The 11,698-nt window shown below is 30.9% G+C and overlaps 1 protein-coding gene across 1 annotated transcript; it reads right to left on the bottom strand.

Moving 5' to 3' along the window:
- Positions 1 to 9,520: 9,520 nt before the first annotated feature.
- On the bottom strand, positions 9,521 to 11,698 carry LOC137925221 (uncharacterized). The gene is made up of 5 exons (XM_068768634.1): positions 11,625 to 11,698; positions 11,249 to 11,551; positions 11,017 to 11,108; positions 10,563 to 10,656; positions 9,521 to 9,874 (listed from the first exon to the last, which is right to left on the bottom strand). The coding sequence occupies exons 2-5, from the start codon at positions 11,549 to 11,551 to the stop codon at positions 9,584 to 9,586; spliced, it is 780 nt and encodes a 259-aa protein (XP_068624735.1). The 5' UTR covers positions 11,625 to 11,698; the 3' UTR covers positions 9,521 to 9,583.

An 11,698-nucleotide genomic window follows, 5' to 3' on the forward strand; every position in this document is an offset into this window, starting at 1 on the left:
TGCCGATAAATTCTTAAAAATATTAGGTAAATCAGACGTAATATTTTACATGTAAAGATGATATAAAAGCCTTTTTTCTAATTAGTATTGCAAATCCCGGAGTAGCACTATTTTAAATGACTCCTATATCATTGCTATCGCGTTCTATATTCTTAAACTTGTTTTTAAAAATGTGCAATCTTATTGATTAATATATTAAAACCAACAAACAGTTAAATTTTAAAACACTTATATTATGCCGCAATTGCAGCTTTGTCAACTAACAACAGTATTTTTTCATGACGCAACAATGACGGTGTATATGCGGGTACATCATCATCGATTAAACATCGATTTAAAGCATTGAAAGTCTGCATACAATTAGTATAGTTAATAAAGGGTTATCGAATTTTAAATAATTTCAATGTTAGTATGTTATCCACTTTTTAGTCTGTGGTATCCACTGCTATTTGACGTGCAACGTGGGCTTACCCGTTCAAGTTAAATACTACAAGAGTAGCAAGCAGAACTGCTACTGCCGCCATTTTTAATTCGGCTACTCTTCTTTCTGCAAATACCTTTTTGATTACATTTCAACAGATATGTTTTACACAACGATAATACGTTACAAAAATGATACATGCGCATCAATACATGTAACGGTATTTTCGTTGTATGACTTAAATAATTATATTACGAAGATGTTCCTATAAATGTTAATGAAAATTTACATCCAGTTCAAACTCACATTTCTGTTTGAATTTTTTCGGTGAGAGACTTGTCCATACATTGCCCCAGATTTAGAAAAAATTACGTAAACTATTTATAAAAATTAAATTTTACAATCTATTTATGAAAAAAAGGATTAAAATGTATTTATAACATAAACAGTAATAAAAAAATTAAAAATACTATCCAAAATATAAAAATAACACCTTTTTTAACTAGCTCCTTAGAAATACCGCTCTATTAAAAACCAGGAAAATAATCATAAGTTTATAAATACACAGAACGTAGACTGAAGGAGAACAAATGCGCACAAACTGATTTATACCCTAACGTAATGGAAGTAAATAATTGAGGTCGTAAACAATGTTATGGTGACGGAGACCATGGCAACGATGGGTACGAATTATTTACCATGATGATGCACAAATTGATTAAAGCTAAAATTATTATAAATCGACAGAAATATAAAAGAAACAAAGTAATTGATAATATTTGTAATTCGACGAAATAGAAAATAAGCAGATTTGTCAAAAAAACATTAATTTACTTTTCTACCTTATCACATTACCACGCTAATATCTTATAATAATAAGTTTTAATAATATCTATGTTGACTGGAATTATATAATGCTAAAATCTCTATAGAATTTATTTTTGACAAAACATGGGCAATTATAACTATCTCAAATTAAGTTTATTTAGTAATAAGTTTATTTCCGTGCGTTTAACACCTTACTTTCTTAAAAAAGCTATTGTCCATTAAAACATTGATGTAATTATGCATGCGTCAGTAAAAAGTCGATTACGACGCAAATATTATTTATAAATTAAAAACAACATTAAACAATTGCCGTAAAAATATTTTTTTCATATTTAAAGAGAATTTAATGTTCCTTATATTCTCACTAGCCTAGTAAAAGAAGAAACGAGACGTTACAAATAATAAGCGATCTTCGAACAATACGAACAGGTGTTAAAATTATGTATTATTTAAAATGTTTAATAGTATGGCTGTGGATTAGATCAGAGTCTTCTAGTCCCCAAATTATATTTGTACATAAAAGTATTAAATAACGGTCTTCCAAGGAGGCCGCAAACTTCAGCCATTCCAGAACAAGCTAATATAAGAATTGACCATATAAGTCTAAACAAAAAACCTAACCAATGTTCACCACCTATTCGCAAACAATTTTTTCTATTTAAATACGTGCAACATAATACGAGTGAAGCAGCGCAAGGCCCTGAAATAGGGGCAAAAGTACTCAAGCCTTACCAGAACAATTCAACTACTCCACTATCTCGACAAAAATAACATAATTGATCGTCTCTGCGTAGAATTAGGCGTCCATTCCCCGATGATGCAAAGCTGCGAATTCTTAAAAAAGTAAAACTTCTTGCTAAGAAGTTTAAACCAAGAACGTGAGTGAATGAAGATAATAATCGAACAAATTAAAAATCTGGATTCAGTCGCTGAACTATGGCGAAAATACTTCAAATAACTTCGTAAACCCACGATCAATTACGGCATACCTCCAGAACCTCTGGAAGTCCCCATATTGATATAACAAAAGCCACCTCGAAAGGCGGTCTTCGCTATATCGTAACCAAAGAGGAGTGGGTTAAATCAGTTATGTTTCCTTTACCCGAAAATAGCTCAATTTCCAAATTAATAAACAAATTCGGCATCACTTGGATACACAGATATCACTAAAACAGTAAGGTTTTGTAAAAGTTAAGGAAACTCGTGAAAATTATTATCTTATGCTTCATATTCTACAGTAATAAGCCTTCACTTGTCAGTCTTGTAGATTGTTTGGGAAAGTACTGTGTACCTAAACACTTAGGAGGTCTTAGTCAATTATACAATTAGCAGTAATAAACAAAATACTTTTTAAAGTAAAAAAAACCTTTCCGGAAAATCGCATGCTATCTCTTATTCTATTCAAAGCTTATGAATACATCATAAGAAAAAATTACTAGTGGCACTAACATCTCTAATCTCCGCTATGCTGGCGACGCAAAGCTGTTTGCCAACGTAAGCGAAATGGTATAATCCTTGGATAGAAGAGAAGAGAATAGAATAGCCTGGAGCTGTCTCTCAAGATCAACTACTCCAAAACCAAACTAGTTGAACTGAACCAAACAACAGAAGCCAGTATATATTTTCAAAGCGAAATGGTCGGATATTTGGATCTGTACAACTGCAATACAGGGTCCTGTAAAAAAGAAATAAGAAAGCCTGTACGTATAATTAAAGGTTGCTGTTCAAAATATTAAAAAACTACACTACATCACAAAAAACGAAAATGTAACTTTTCAATTAGTTTTCTCTATTTTCAGCTAGGCACATAAAAATAGACCTTGACGATAAAGTACTCTCTTTCGAGATAAAGTGCTGAAGAGAAAAGCAAATGCCGTGGATTACACTCTGCACCAACAAGCCAACATGATGTTCTCGCATGATCTCAATATTTAATAACTAAATAAACAAAACTACCTTAGCCCTTTAGTATAAGCCTTAGTGTATTATATATTGTCAGTCACATAGCCACAATAGACACATAACTTTTAACAATTGATGTTCACTGGAAACATCTAAGACAAACGTGCAAGAAATCGTTGCCTTATCCGATGGCCAGGCAAAATCCACTCGACACTCGCCATCAAATGTCATATTGCGTTCCTACAACAGACAGGAATAGGCGTAGCATAGCGGCGAAGATTACTCCATGTACAGGAAATCACGATCCTCTGCAAGGAAAACGATGCAAGGAGGAAGAAAAGAATATCATGAAAATTGTAAGGAAGGAATTTTGATTCAATATAAAGTCTAGATTCCATAAATAGTATCAAAAGTATTTCATTATATATATTGACAATCCAATGTAGTGCTATAATTGGATTTAATAAGGAAAATAATAATGGCCATATAGTGGTGGTAAGTTATCGGTATCATATATAACTAAATATGTTTCCCTTCGTTAGAATGTCGTCGAAATAAAATATAATTAGTTGAAAAAGACATTTTCACAAACTGCTAAATTAGAGTTTGTAATTAGTATTATAGGGTGTGAAAAGGCTTTTCTACAATACGCTTTTCTTTATTAATACTTAAAATAAGAGATTTAATTTTTAGTTTAGTAAGTATCGTAAAAAGCTTGACGTTGTTTCAACCCATAGACGTTCACTGCAAGGCGCAGGCCTCCCCAAAGGTATCTGACTGGGAGGAATACCATAATCGCCACGCTTGGCAAACGGGTTGGCATTCGCAGTGTGGTATTATGGGACACAGACGAGACTGCTACCCATCCTTTGGAAACTTGTTTGTATACGGCGTATAACTGCAACTAATTTACCGATATGCAATCAAATGGAATTACCATGTAATACGAATATGATTTCTGAAAATAACACATTGCAAACTAGAAACCTAGTAGTAACTCGCATTATTGTATGTACGCGATACATAATTTTCCTCGAGGTCGTAACTCTAACAACCTTGAAATAATACAGCTAGTGAAATTTTTCGTTCTGGAAATTTCCTTTAGATATATGGGCATGGTAATTATATACAGATGTAGCAATGTTGTAACAAATGGAACGTTTGATGAAAAATTCATGCGTAAAATGCTAATCACTTTTTTTATGGCGAGAGTACTGGTGTAAGATAAAACAATAAAGAGTTTTAGATAAAACACAGATATACCCAGTCTTTGTATTTGATAAACTTTCTTTTTGTTTAAAATCAATAACAAGATTTTTTTGGGTAAAAGGTGTAATAATTGTACGTATAATAAATTTATTTACAAACGCGATAATATCACCATCAAAAACAGCATATTACGAATATTTTAAACGATAATTATCTTAGTTCTTAAGGTATTCTAACAAAATTTCTTGCAGACATAAAAACCTCATTTAACATATATATTAAAAAAAAAACAGAGTTATTTACGGAAAAAAATCAAAGGAATTGTATAATTGAAAGTTAACAGTATTGTAAATAATTTATTAAAAAAAGAACTTAAACAATTATTTATGGCAAACTTTAGTAAAAATATAACGCATTTTGTCTATGCTACATTCACTTATCGTCCAACACTTCCACCGTAGATGCACTGCTAGCGTTATCATGTTGTTTCTCTTCTATTTGGTCCGAATCTTTATCAGCAATATCATTTTTCTTCGCTGTCACATCAGAAACGTCAGTCTTTATTGCATTGATGCGTTCAGGGTTGTCCTGATCATTCGGCGATGAGTCGCATTGCGTAATTTTCACTTTTTTACTTTTAATATTGCCCATTTTGTGTAGCAGTTGAACTCTATTCCATCTATTACTGGTTGAAATGACTCGCGACTCGCAGTTTTCGCGTCGAGGCAAACACAAACAAGATAACGTTGGAATATTTATAATAAAAGCTGCTCCATTGCAGGGTGACGTAATGCTGATAAAAATGTAACGCACGAAGTGAAAACGAAACTGCAACTGGCACGAAGACACTTTGTTAATGCATTTAAACACAGTAATCACAAAACAAGATAAGGCGACAATGACACATTGCCCGCACGAATGTTGCAGTGACCGGATGTATGTTTGACATTCGGCTATTCACCAACAGAAGTAACGCAGTTTTAATATTTTTAAATTTACATTTCACACTACAGAAATAATTTACACGTAGCTCCCATGAAATGAGTTTACGAAACGTATGACAAAGAGGCCAGCTAAGTTGATGACTAACCGTCAACCAGTTTTACAATGTTTATTATGTACATAGGTTTTAGGTGGTCTACATAATGATTCATTAAATGACGCATTTGTTTTGTTCGGGGAAGAGTATATTAGATGTTCTCCTTTAATTATTGAGTTTTTTTTTGTAACTCCAACATAATTCTCAGTTGCGTGTTTTGTAACAGCTTTGACATGCGTCTTCTGGGACATTGGAGCAAAAAGAGCCCAAGAACACTCCTCAGCTCATTGAATCCTTTAATTCTTTGACTAAATATACACAGCAAATATAATGGAAGTGTCGATGTTGGGTATAATATCACAAAATTTATGACCGCCAAATATAAAAAAAATGTTGAAAGATCGGCGTTAGATCGCAGGCGTCGCTTAATTTTATAAAATTAAATAATAAATTATTTTTAGTTAGTTATTAAATAAAAATAACCGCTATTGGTTTCCGAATACACTTTTTTTATTATTTACACAACAGTTCGTAATCTGTGAAAATTATTTCTAGACACAACAATCTTATAAAATCATTGAATTTGAAAAATTAATTTCCTTTCCCTTCCAAACTAACTTTCTATCGTTTGCTTTCCTAAAATTTACTATAGAAATAATTTCTTTAGTTTTTATTGAGGTGCATCTCGGAAACATTAGTGAACAATTTTGAAAATCTTTTAATTCTTCTTGAATTTAAGCAAAATCGTCTACATAATTCACAACCTACGATTGTAAAAGTTTATTTTTAATATTAAAACCTTTGGCCCCATTAACGAAAGGTTTCCACTAGGAAAAAAGACTTGATAACCTTTATTAATAAAAAGAATTGCAAACCAACTAAACGACCTCTGTTTAAATACATTTTATCACATAGTAACAAATGTTTACCTTGTTACAACTAAATACAAGCTCATCGTCTTCTCGTTTCCCTTAGAAATCAACAACCTGATACAATCTAAATTGGTTGCATAGAGATATATTTTTCTCCCAAGTTCGTGACACGAAAATAATGTTATTTGTGAGTATTGCCTACCGCCGTTCGCATAATAATAATCTTTTTAACAGTATAGTTCTACTTACTGTACTGATAATTTCTAGTTTATACAAAAATAGTTTTAACATTTTACCTAAAATGCTATTTTACATATATGTTAAAATTATAACGGTTTAGTTGATATTAATATATTGTACAGCCGCATACATCGATAATTTTTCATTGACAATTGTACATTTACATGTTTTTTTTTTTTTTAGAAAGTTACAGACTGAAATAATAAAATTAGTTTTATTAAAATTGTAATGAGCAATGTTTTAAAAATAAACGATGGCATAATTTTCTTTAAAATATTTCATGTTATGTTGAAGGAACTCACCTAAATAAACAATTTATCATTGACATTTTCCTGTAATGATGACATTCACAGGCTGTTTTAGCTACTTTTGTTTTTCTTTTATGTATATTCCATACAGCTCGTTAATTAATTACGGATCACTAGATCCCATTTTGGTGAATATATATATGCATATATATATATATATATATATATATTGGTTTGTAGGTTGTTTCTTCTAAGGACAATAAAAGTAAAAAGTGTTAATTTAAATAATATGACCTAATATTTATATATATGCAAACAAACAACAAAATAAAATATTTACGTAAAAATTTACATTTATTTCATATCCTACGATTAACAACAGAATTCTTTTCACTGTATAAAACGCTACTAAAAAAGAAGCCTTTGCTATGGCGTCACTTAAGTTAACATATTACAACATATCTTTATGTATATTAATGTCTAGAGAACATATAATGTTAAATATATTGTGTTCTCCCAAATAATACACCTACTACATTCTCAAGATATTACCATGTACTAGACTGATTTGTCCTCTATTAATAATAGAAACTGGAGTTAATTCATTACTTCTTCTCCTAGTGTTCACGCTTATCGTCGTTGTAATATTGACAGTAGAAATTCTGCCGATAATCCGTTTAAAAAATTGGTCATTATGGTTCGACAGACGAATTTATAAACTTTTTAGATTGAACTGTCCTCAAAAAGTTTCAAATATTTTACACCAGTTTCCAATCTTCCTCATTCTCCATCTAATTTGAATAAAGTGATCACTCTGAAACATTATAGGTATGCGACAAGCTACTAACTTCAGACAGCATAAAATCTGCAGAGACAGATATCAAATAATAATTAATTTTAAAATGTAGTAATCTAGATTAGCGCCTTTCCTTTCTATATTAAAACCGCATTATGTGGTGTAGCGTGCATTAAATGACAGGGTAAGCTATATGTACATTCACCCTGTATAGAAGTCTCCTTCGGTTAGCTACTCGTTATTCATTTATAGGCTCATCCACGTGGATCTTATACGTTACTTTCATCCCATAGCGAATATATTACACTCAAACTCGTGAAATATCACCAGACACGCTCATAATGGCAGTAATAAATTGACAACATAACCATTGCCTCAAACGTGCAATCATTTACAGTAATTTAGCGTTATAAGCCCTTTTGTGCCGTCTATTTATATCCATATCAATGCGTCTTTTATGAAGTCAGAACTATGTACAAACTACAAGGTTGCTTAATACGCGTCATTAGTAAGAGATAAAACCACAAAAACAGCATACGGACAATTGTAGTATTCATATTTTCAAGATTTAATTTGCCAATCATGCAACGCATATAGAGGCCTTGTACATTAACTACAATATAATGTTAATTGCATATGTAGTTGTTATTATTACAAAAACATCGAACGGACTGTTTACAAAACAATATTGCAGCGGGGAACATAAAGATAAAGAGTGTGCATGGGTTACCGATGATAATAGACACCTATTTATAGTTGATAATGTTAAAAAATATTTTTCAACGTCGTTGACAACGTCGTGCAAGATTCTTACCTGGTGTTAAACAAAGACAATTCTTCAATGCCTAAAACGAAAGTCTACAATCATCGAGGACGACTTCCGGTAGAAACGTGGTCTTTCACTATGTGCTTCATTTGCGATATTAGACAAGAAGATGTTTCTCGAATGCTGGACGGTAACGAGTTGTTTTAGACGATTGACCTCTTTCTCAATTTTTAATACTTACCTAGTTCGACTTATTTGATACATGAGTTGACAACTTTAACTCTCAAACTTGCTACTATGTTGGGGTGGGCACGACATGGGCGTTTGACATGTTATTATATCATATTCGTTTTAAGACCCAATGGATGAGCATGATGCCGAGTTAAGCAAATCAGTTGGGCTGTATTCACAACTACACGACAACATGCTTGTTTTGCGTGTAAACTCTCAAAAGTTTTCTTATAAATTACTTTTGAAAGATATGGTAGGCAGTAAGCTTTTAACACCTACCATAAAATAAACTAGAAAAAGAATAAAATAGTTTTTCAACGTAAATTCGTAATTCTTATTTAGACCCAAAACATTACTACAATTTTATCAAAGAATGTTGTTTCGTTGACAAACTAAAAAATACAGCTTTTATTAAACATTACATATTTTAAATACTTTAAGTTTGTTAAAAACATAAATTTTGAATTTAAATTAATTCTTATCTATTTTCAATAACGACGTAATTTTTATTGTTCATGTGGCCGACGGAAGTATATATTGATGTTGTAAATGTGATTAAAAAAATCAGATAATCATTAACAATCATGAATAAATTCGATAATTGTGTCGATAAATCTTATATCACAATAACTAAAATTTTTGGAATGTTATAAAAAGTGTTTTTGCAATTTTTGTTTGCAAAATTCCGTAGAACTCTCTTAAAAAAATATACTAAAATAAGCAGCTTAAAAAATATATTAAATAAGCAAAACAATGTGTACAATCAGACAAAGAATAACATATATGCATAAACAAACAAAACAATTGCAAATCTTCTCAAGGGCAATTATATTACAGTCCATTACCCTCTAAAAAGTGAACACGTTTTGTATTGTTTAATGAATGTAGTACATATTCTAGATTGTACACTTTTGAACTTCTACTACAAGCTTACTATATTTTAGGGAGAAAGAGTAGAAAACATCAAAAGAAAATAATAATAATTTGTACTTCACACACATGTATTTGGTAAATAAAATAAAATTTTCACATCAGAAATAAATCGAACGACGTTTCTTAGCGCCCGCTTCGGATACTTTTTGGATTTTCTGATATTTATCTATAGCTGTCTTCACAAAGTTGGCAGCAGTGCTAATTTTTTCTAAGCGTTCTGGAGTGATGAAAGATCTCATCTCTTCATGTATAGGACCAACTCCTTGGAATGTTATCGTGCAAAGGTTTGTATAAGAACAAACTCCAACAGTGAGAAGAGATCCAATAAATAAAACGAAAACGCTGTTGAATATCCATCCAAACGTTCTACCCACCAAGTGAACTATGGTCTGAAAAGAAAAAAGAAATGTATTGCAGCAAATTTAATATTATTATGTATAATATAATAATAATAATTTTATGATAATTCTTGTATTATAATGTATCACTTTTCTTTTTAATTAAATATACTCAAATCACACAACTAAATTTAATAAATTGGTGTATTGGTGTAACTAAATTTAATGTATTGGTACGAACTCATTTAATCTAACTTATCTATCATCAACGTATCTTATTGATGCATTAACTAATGAATGTGTTACGTAGATGTTAGTAAATGTATGTGTTATAAATGAAAATATAATATATGTGATTTAGATTATATTTCAATTAAGTATATTTTATAATGGTATCTTTTGAATGAAAAAATAAAACAGTGTCAAAGAGTCAAAGAACATAGTAACGTGTTACTGTAATGAAATTAAATAATTAACTTTTATGCATATTATTATATGATAAAATTATTAATTAATTTGATGAATACTAAAGTGAGTTTTGCTTCATATTCGTTTTTGAATTACATCCCATATAGAATTAAATTTTAGCAGATTAATAGGAAGAAAATTGACATGTACTTTTATAGGTTAACTATTTTACTCTGCTTTCCAAAATAGCAAATCATACACTATTTCAAACAAAATATTTTTGATAATTTTTTTTAATTTTATAAAAATATGTAAATTACGTTGCACTTACTCTAGAATCAGGAACTTGACTCCACAGCAGGCCAAGAGTTGACGTATCTGGTTCCAATAGGTAATCGCTAAGATTATTTCCATACATGTCATAACTAAAAGAGTTCTCATTTGTTAATTTTGTGTAACCCAATATATGCATAATAAAATATTTCTTTAACAGAGAATTAAAGTTATATATGAAATAAATTAATTTACACATTTCCTTCACAATATAAATATCACGGGTTACATGAAGTGATACAAAAATAAAATTGGTTGTTTAGGGCCGTCAACAGTAGTACAACCACATCTTCTGTAGAAATGTGCAAATTACATCCCTAGGCTGACTTTCAGTGATCACCTAATGACACTTACACTAACTACGCAATAACTAAACCTAGTTAAGCAATAATGAAACGGAATAAAATATTATGACTATATAGTAAATTGAATGAAATGAAAAATATTCGTACCCATTGGCATACCCATATCCAGGGGCGTAGGGAATATCAGGATATGCTACTTCAACTGGGTTATGTCCATAACTGTACTCCGACAAGTTATCCTATAAGAAAAAAAAAGTTTAAAGACTGTGATACGTAATATCAAATACATATCAAAAGAGACATAATCCGTAACAAACTGTTACGGATTAATTCGAAGAAGTTAAGAAGCATATATACCTAAGATAAAGAAGCAACTTACAATTCTGTTTAGTTCAGTGGAGCCCATAGGTTCATCAGCAAGCATGTCATGTTTGACTATCGGTCCACGAGATCTAACTGGTTCTATTCTAGCTCGACCTTCATTTTTGAATTCTTCAGCTCTATACACCGGATGATGCTCTTTGCCATCTGACGCCTTATTAAAAATAGGATGCGTTTCAATAGAACCTACTTCGACGTCAGGTACGAAAGTAGAATGCTTCTCCAAATTAATCGCTTGAGGAATTTCAGCAGTGAAGACTGAACATATAATTGCCAACAAAATAATAGCTTGGTTATTCATCTGAAATATAAATATTTTTGACAGTTCAATAGTTCCGTATGAAAATTCAAAATTATACAAATGAGAAACTTACCTTATTATTTTTGAACTTAACTCGATCACTTCCAAAAACTCAATGTTCTATAGAAACGTCTTCTTTCCTATATA

The sequence above is a fragment of the Battus philenor genome, unplaced genomic scaffold (genome assembly GCF_028537555.1).
Source record: "Battus philenor isolate CCGP_79_NKW_IND1 unplaced genomic scaffold, ilBatPhil1.0.hap1 SCAF_10, whole genome shotgun sequence".
Lineage (NCBI taxonomy): Eukaryota > Metazoa > Arthropoda > Insecta > Lepidoptera > Papilionidae > Battus > Battus philenor.

Coding starts and splice junctions, on each gene's coding strand:
- LOC137925221 (XM_068768634.1), bottom strand. CDS start 11,551: ATGAATAACCAAGCTATTATTTTGTTGGCAATTATATGTTCAGTCTTC. Junction 11,109..11,248: donor CCACTGAACTAAACAGAATT/GTAAGTTGCTTC, acceptor TTTTTCTTATAG/GATAACTTGTCGGAGTACAG. Junction 10,657..11,016: donor GGATATGGGTATGCCAATGG/GTACGAATATTT, acceptor GAACTCTTTTAG/TTATGACATGTATGGAAATA.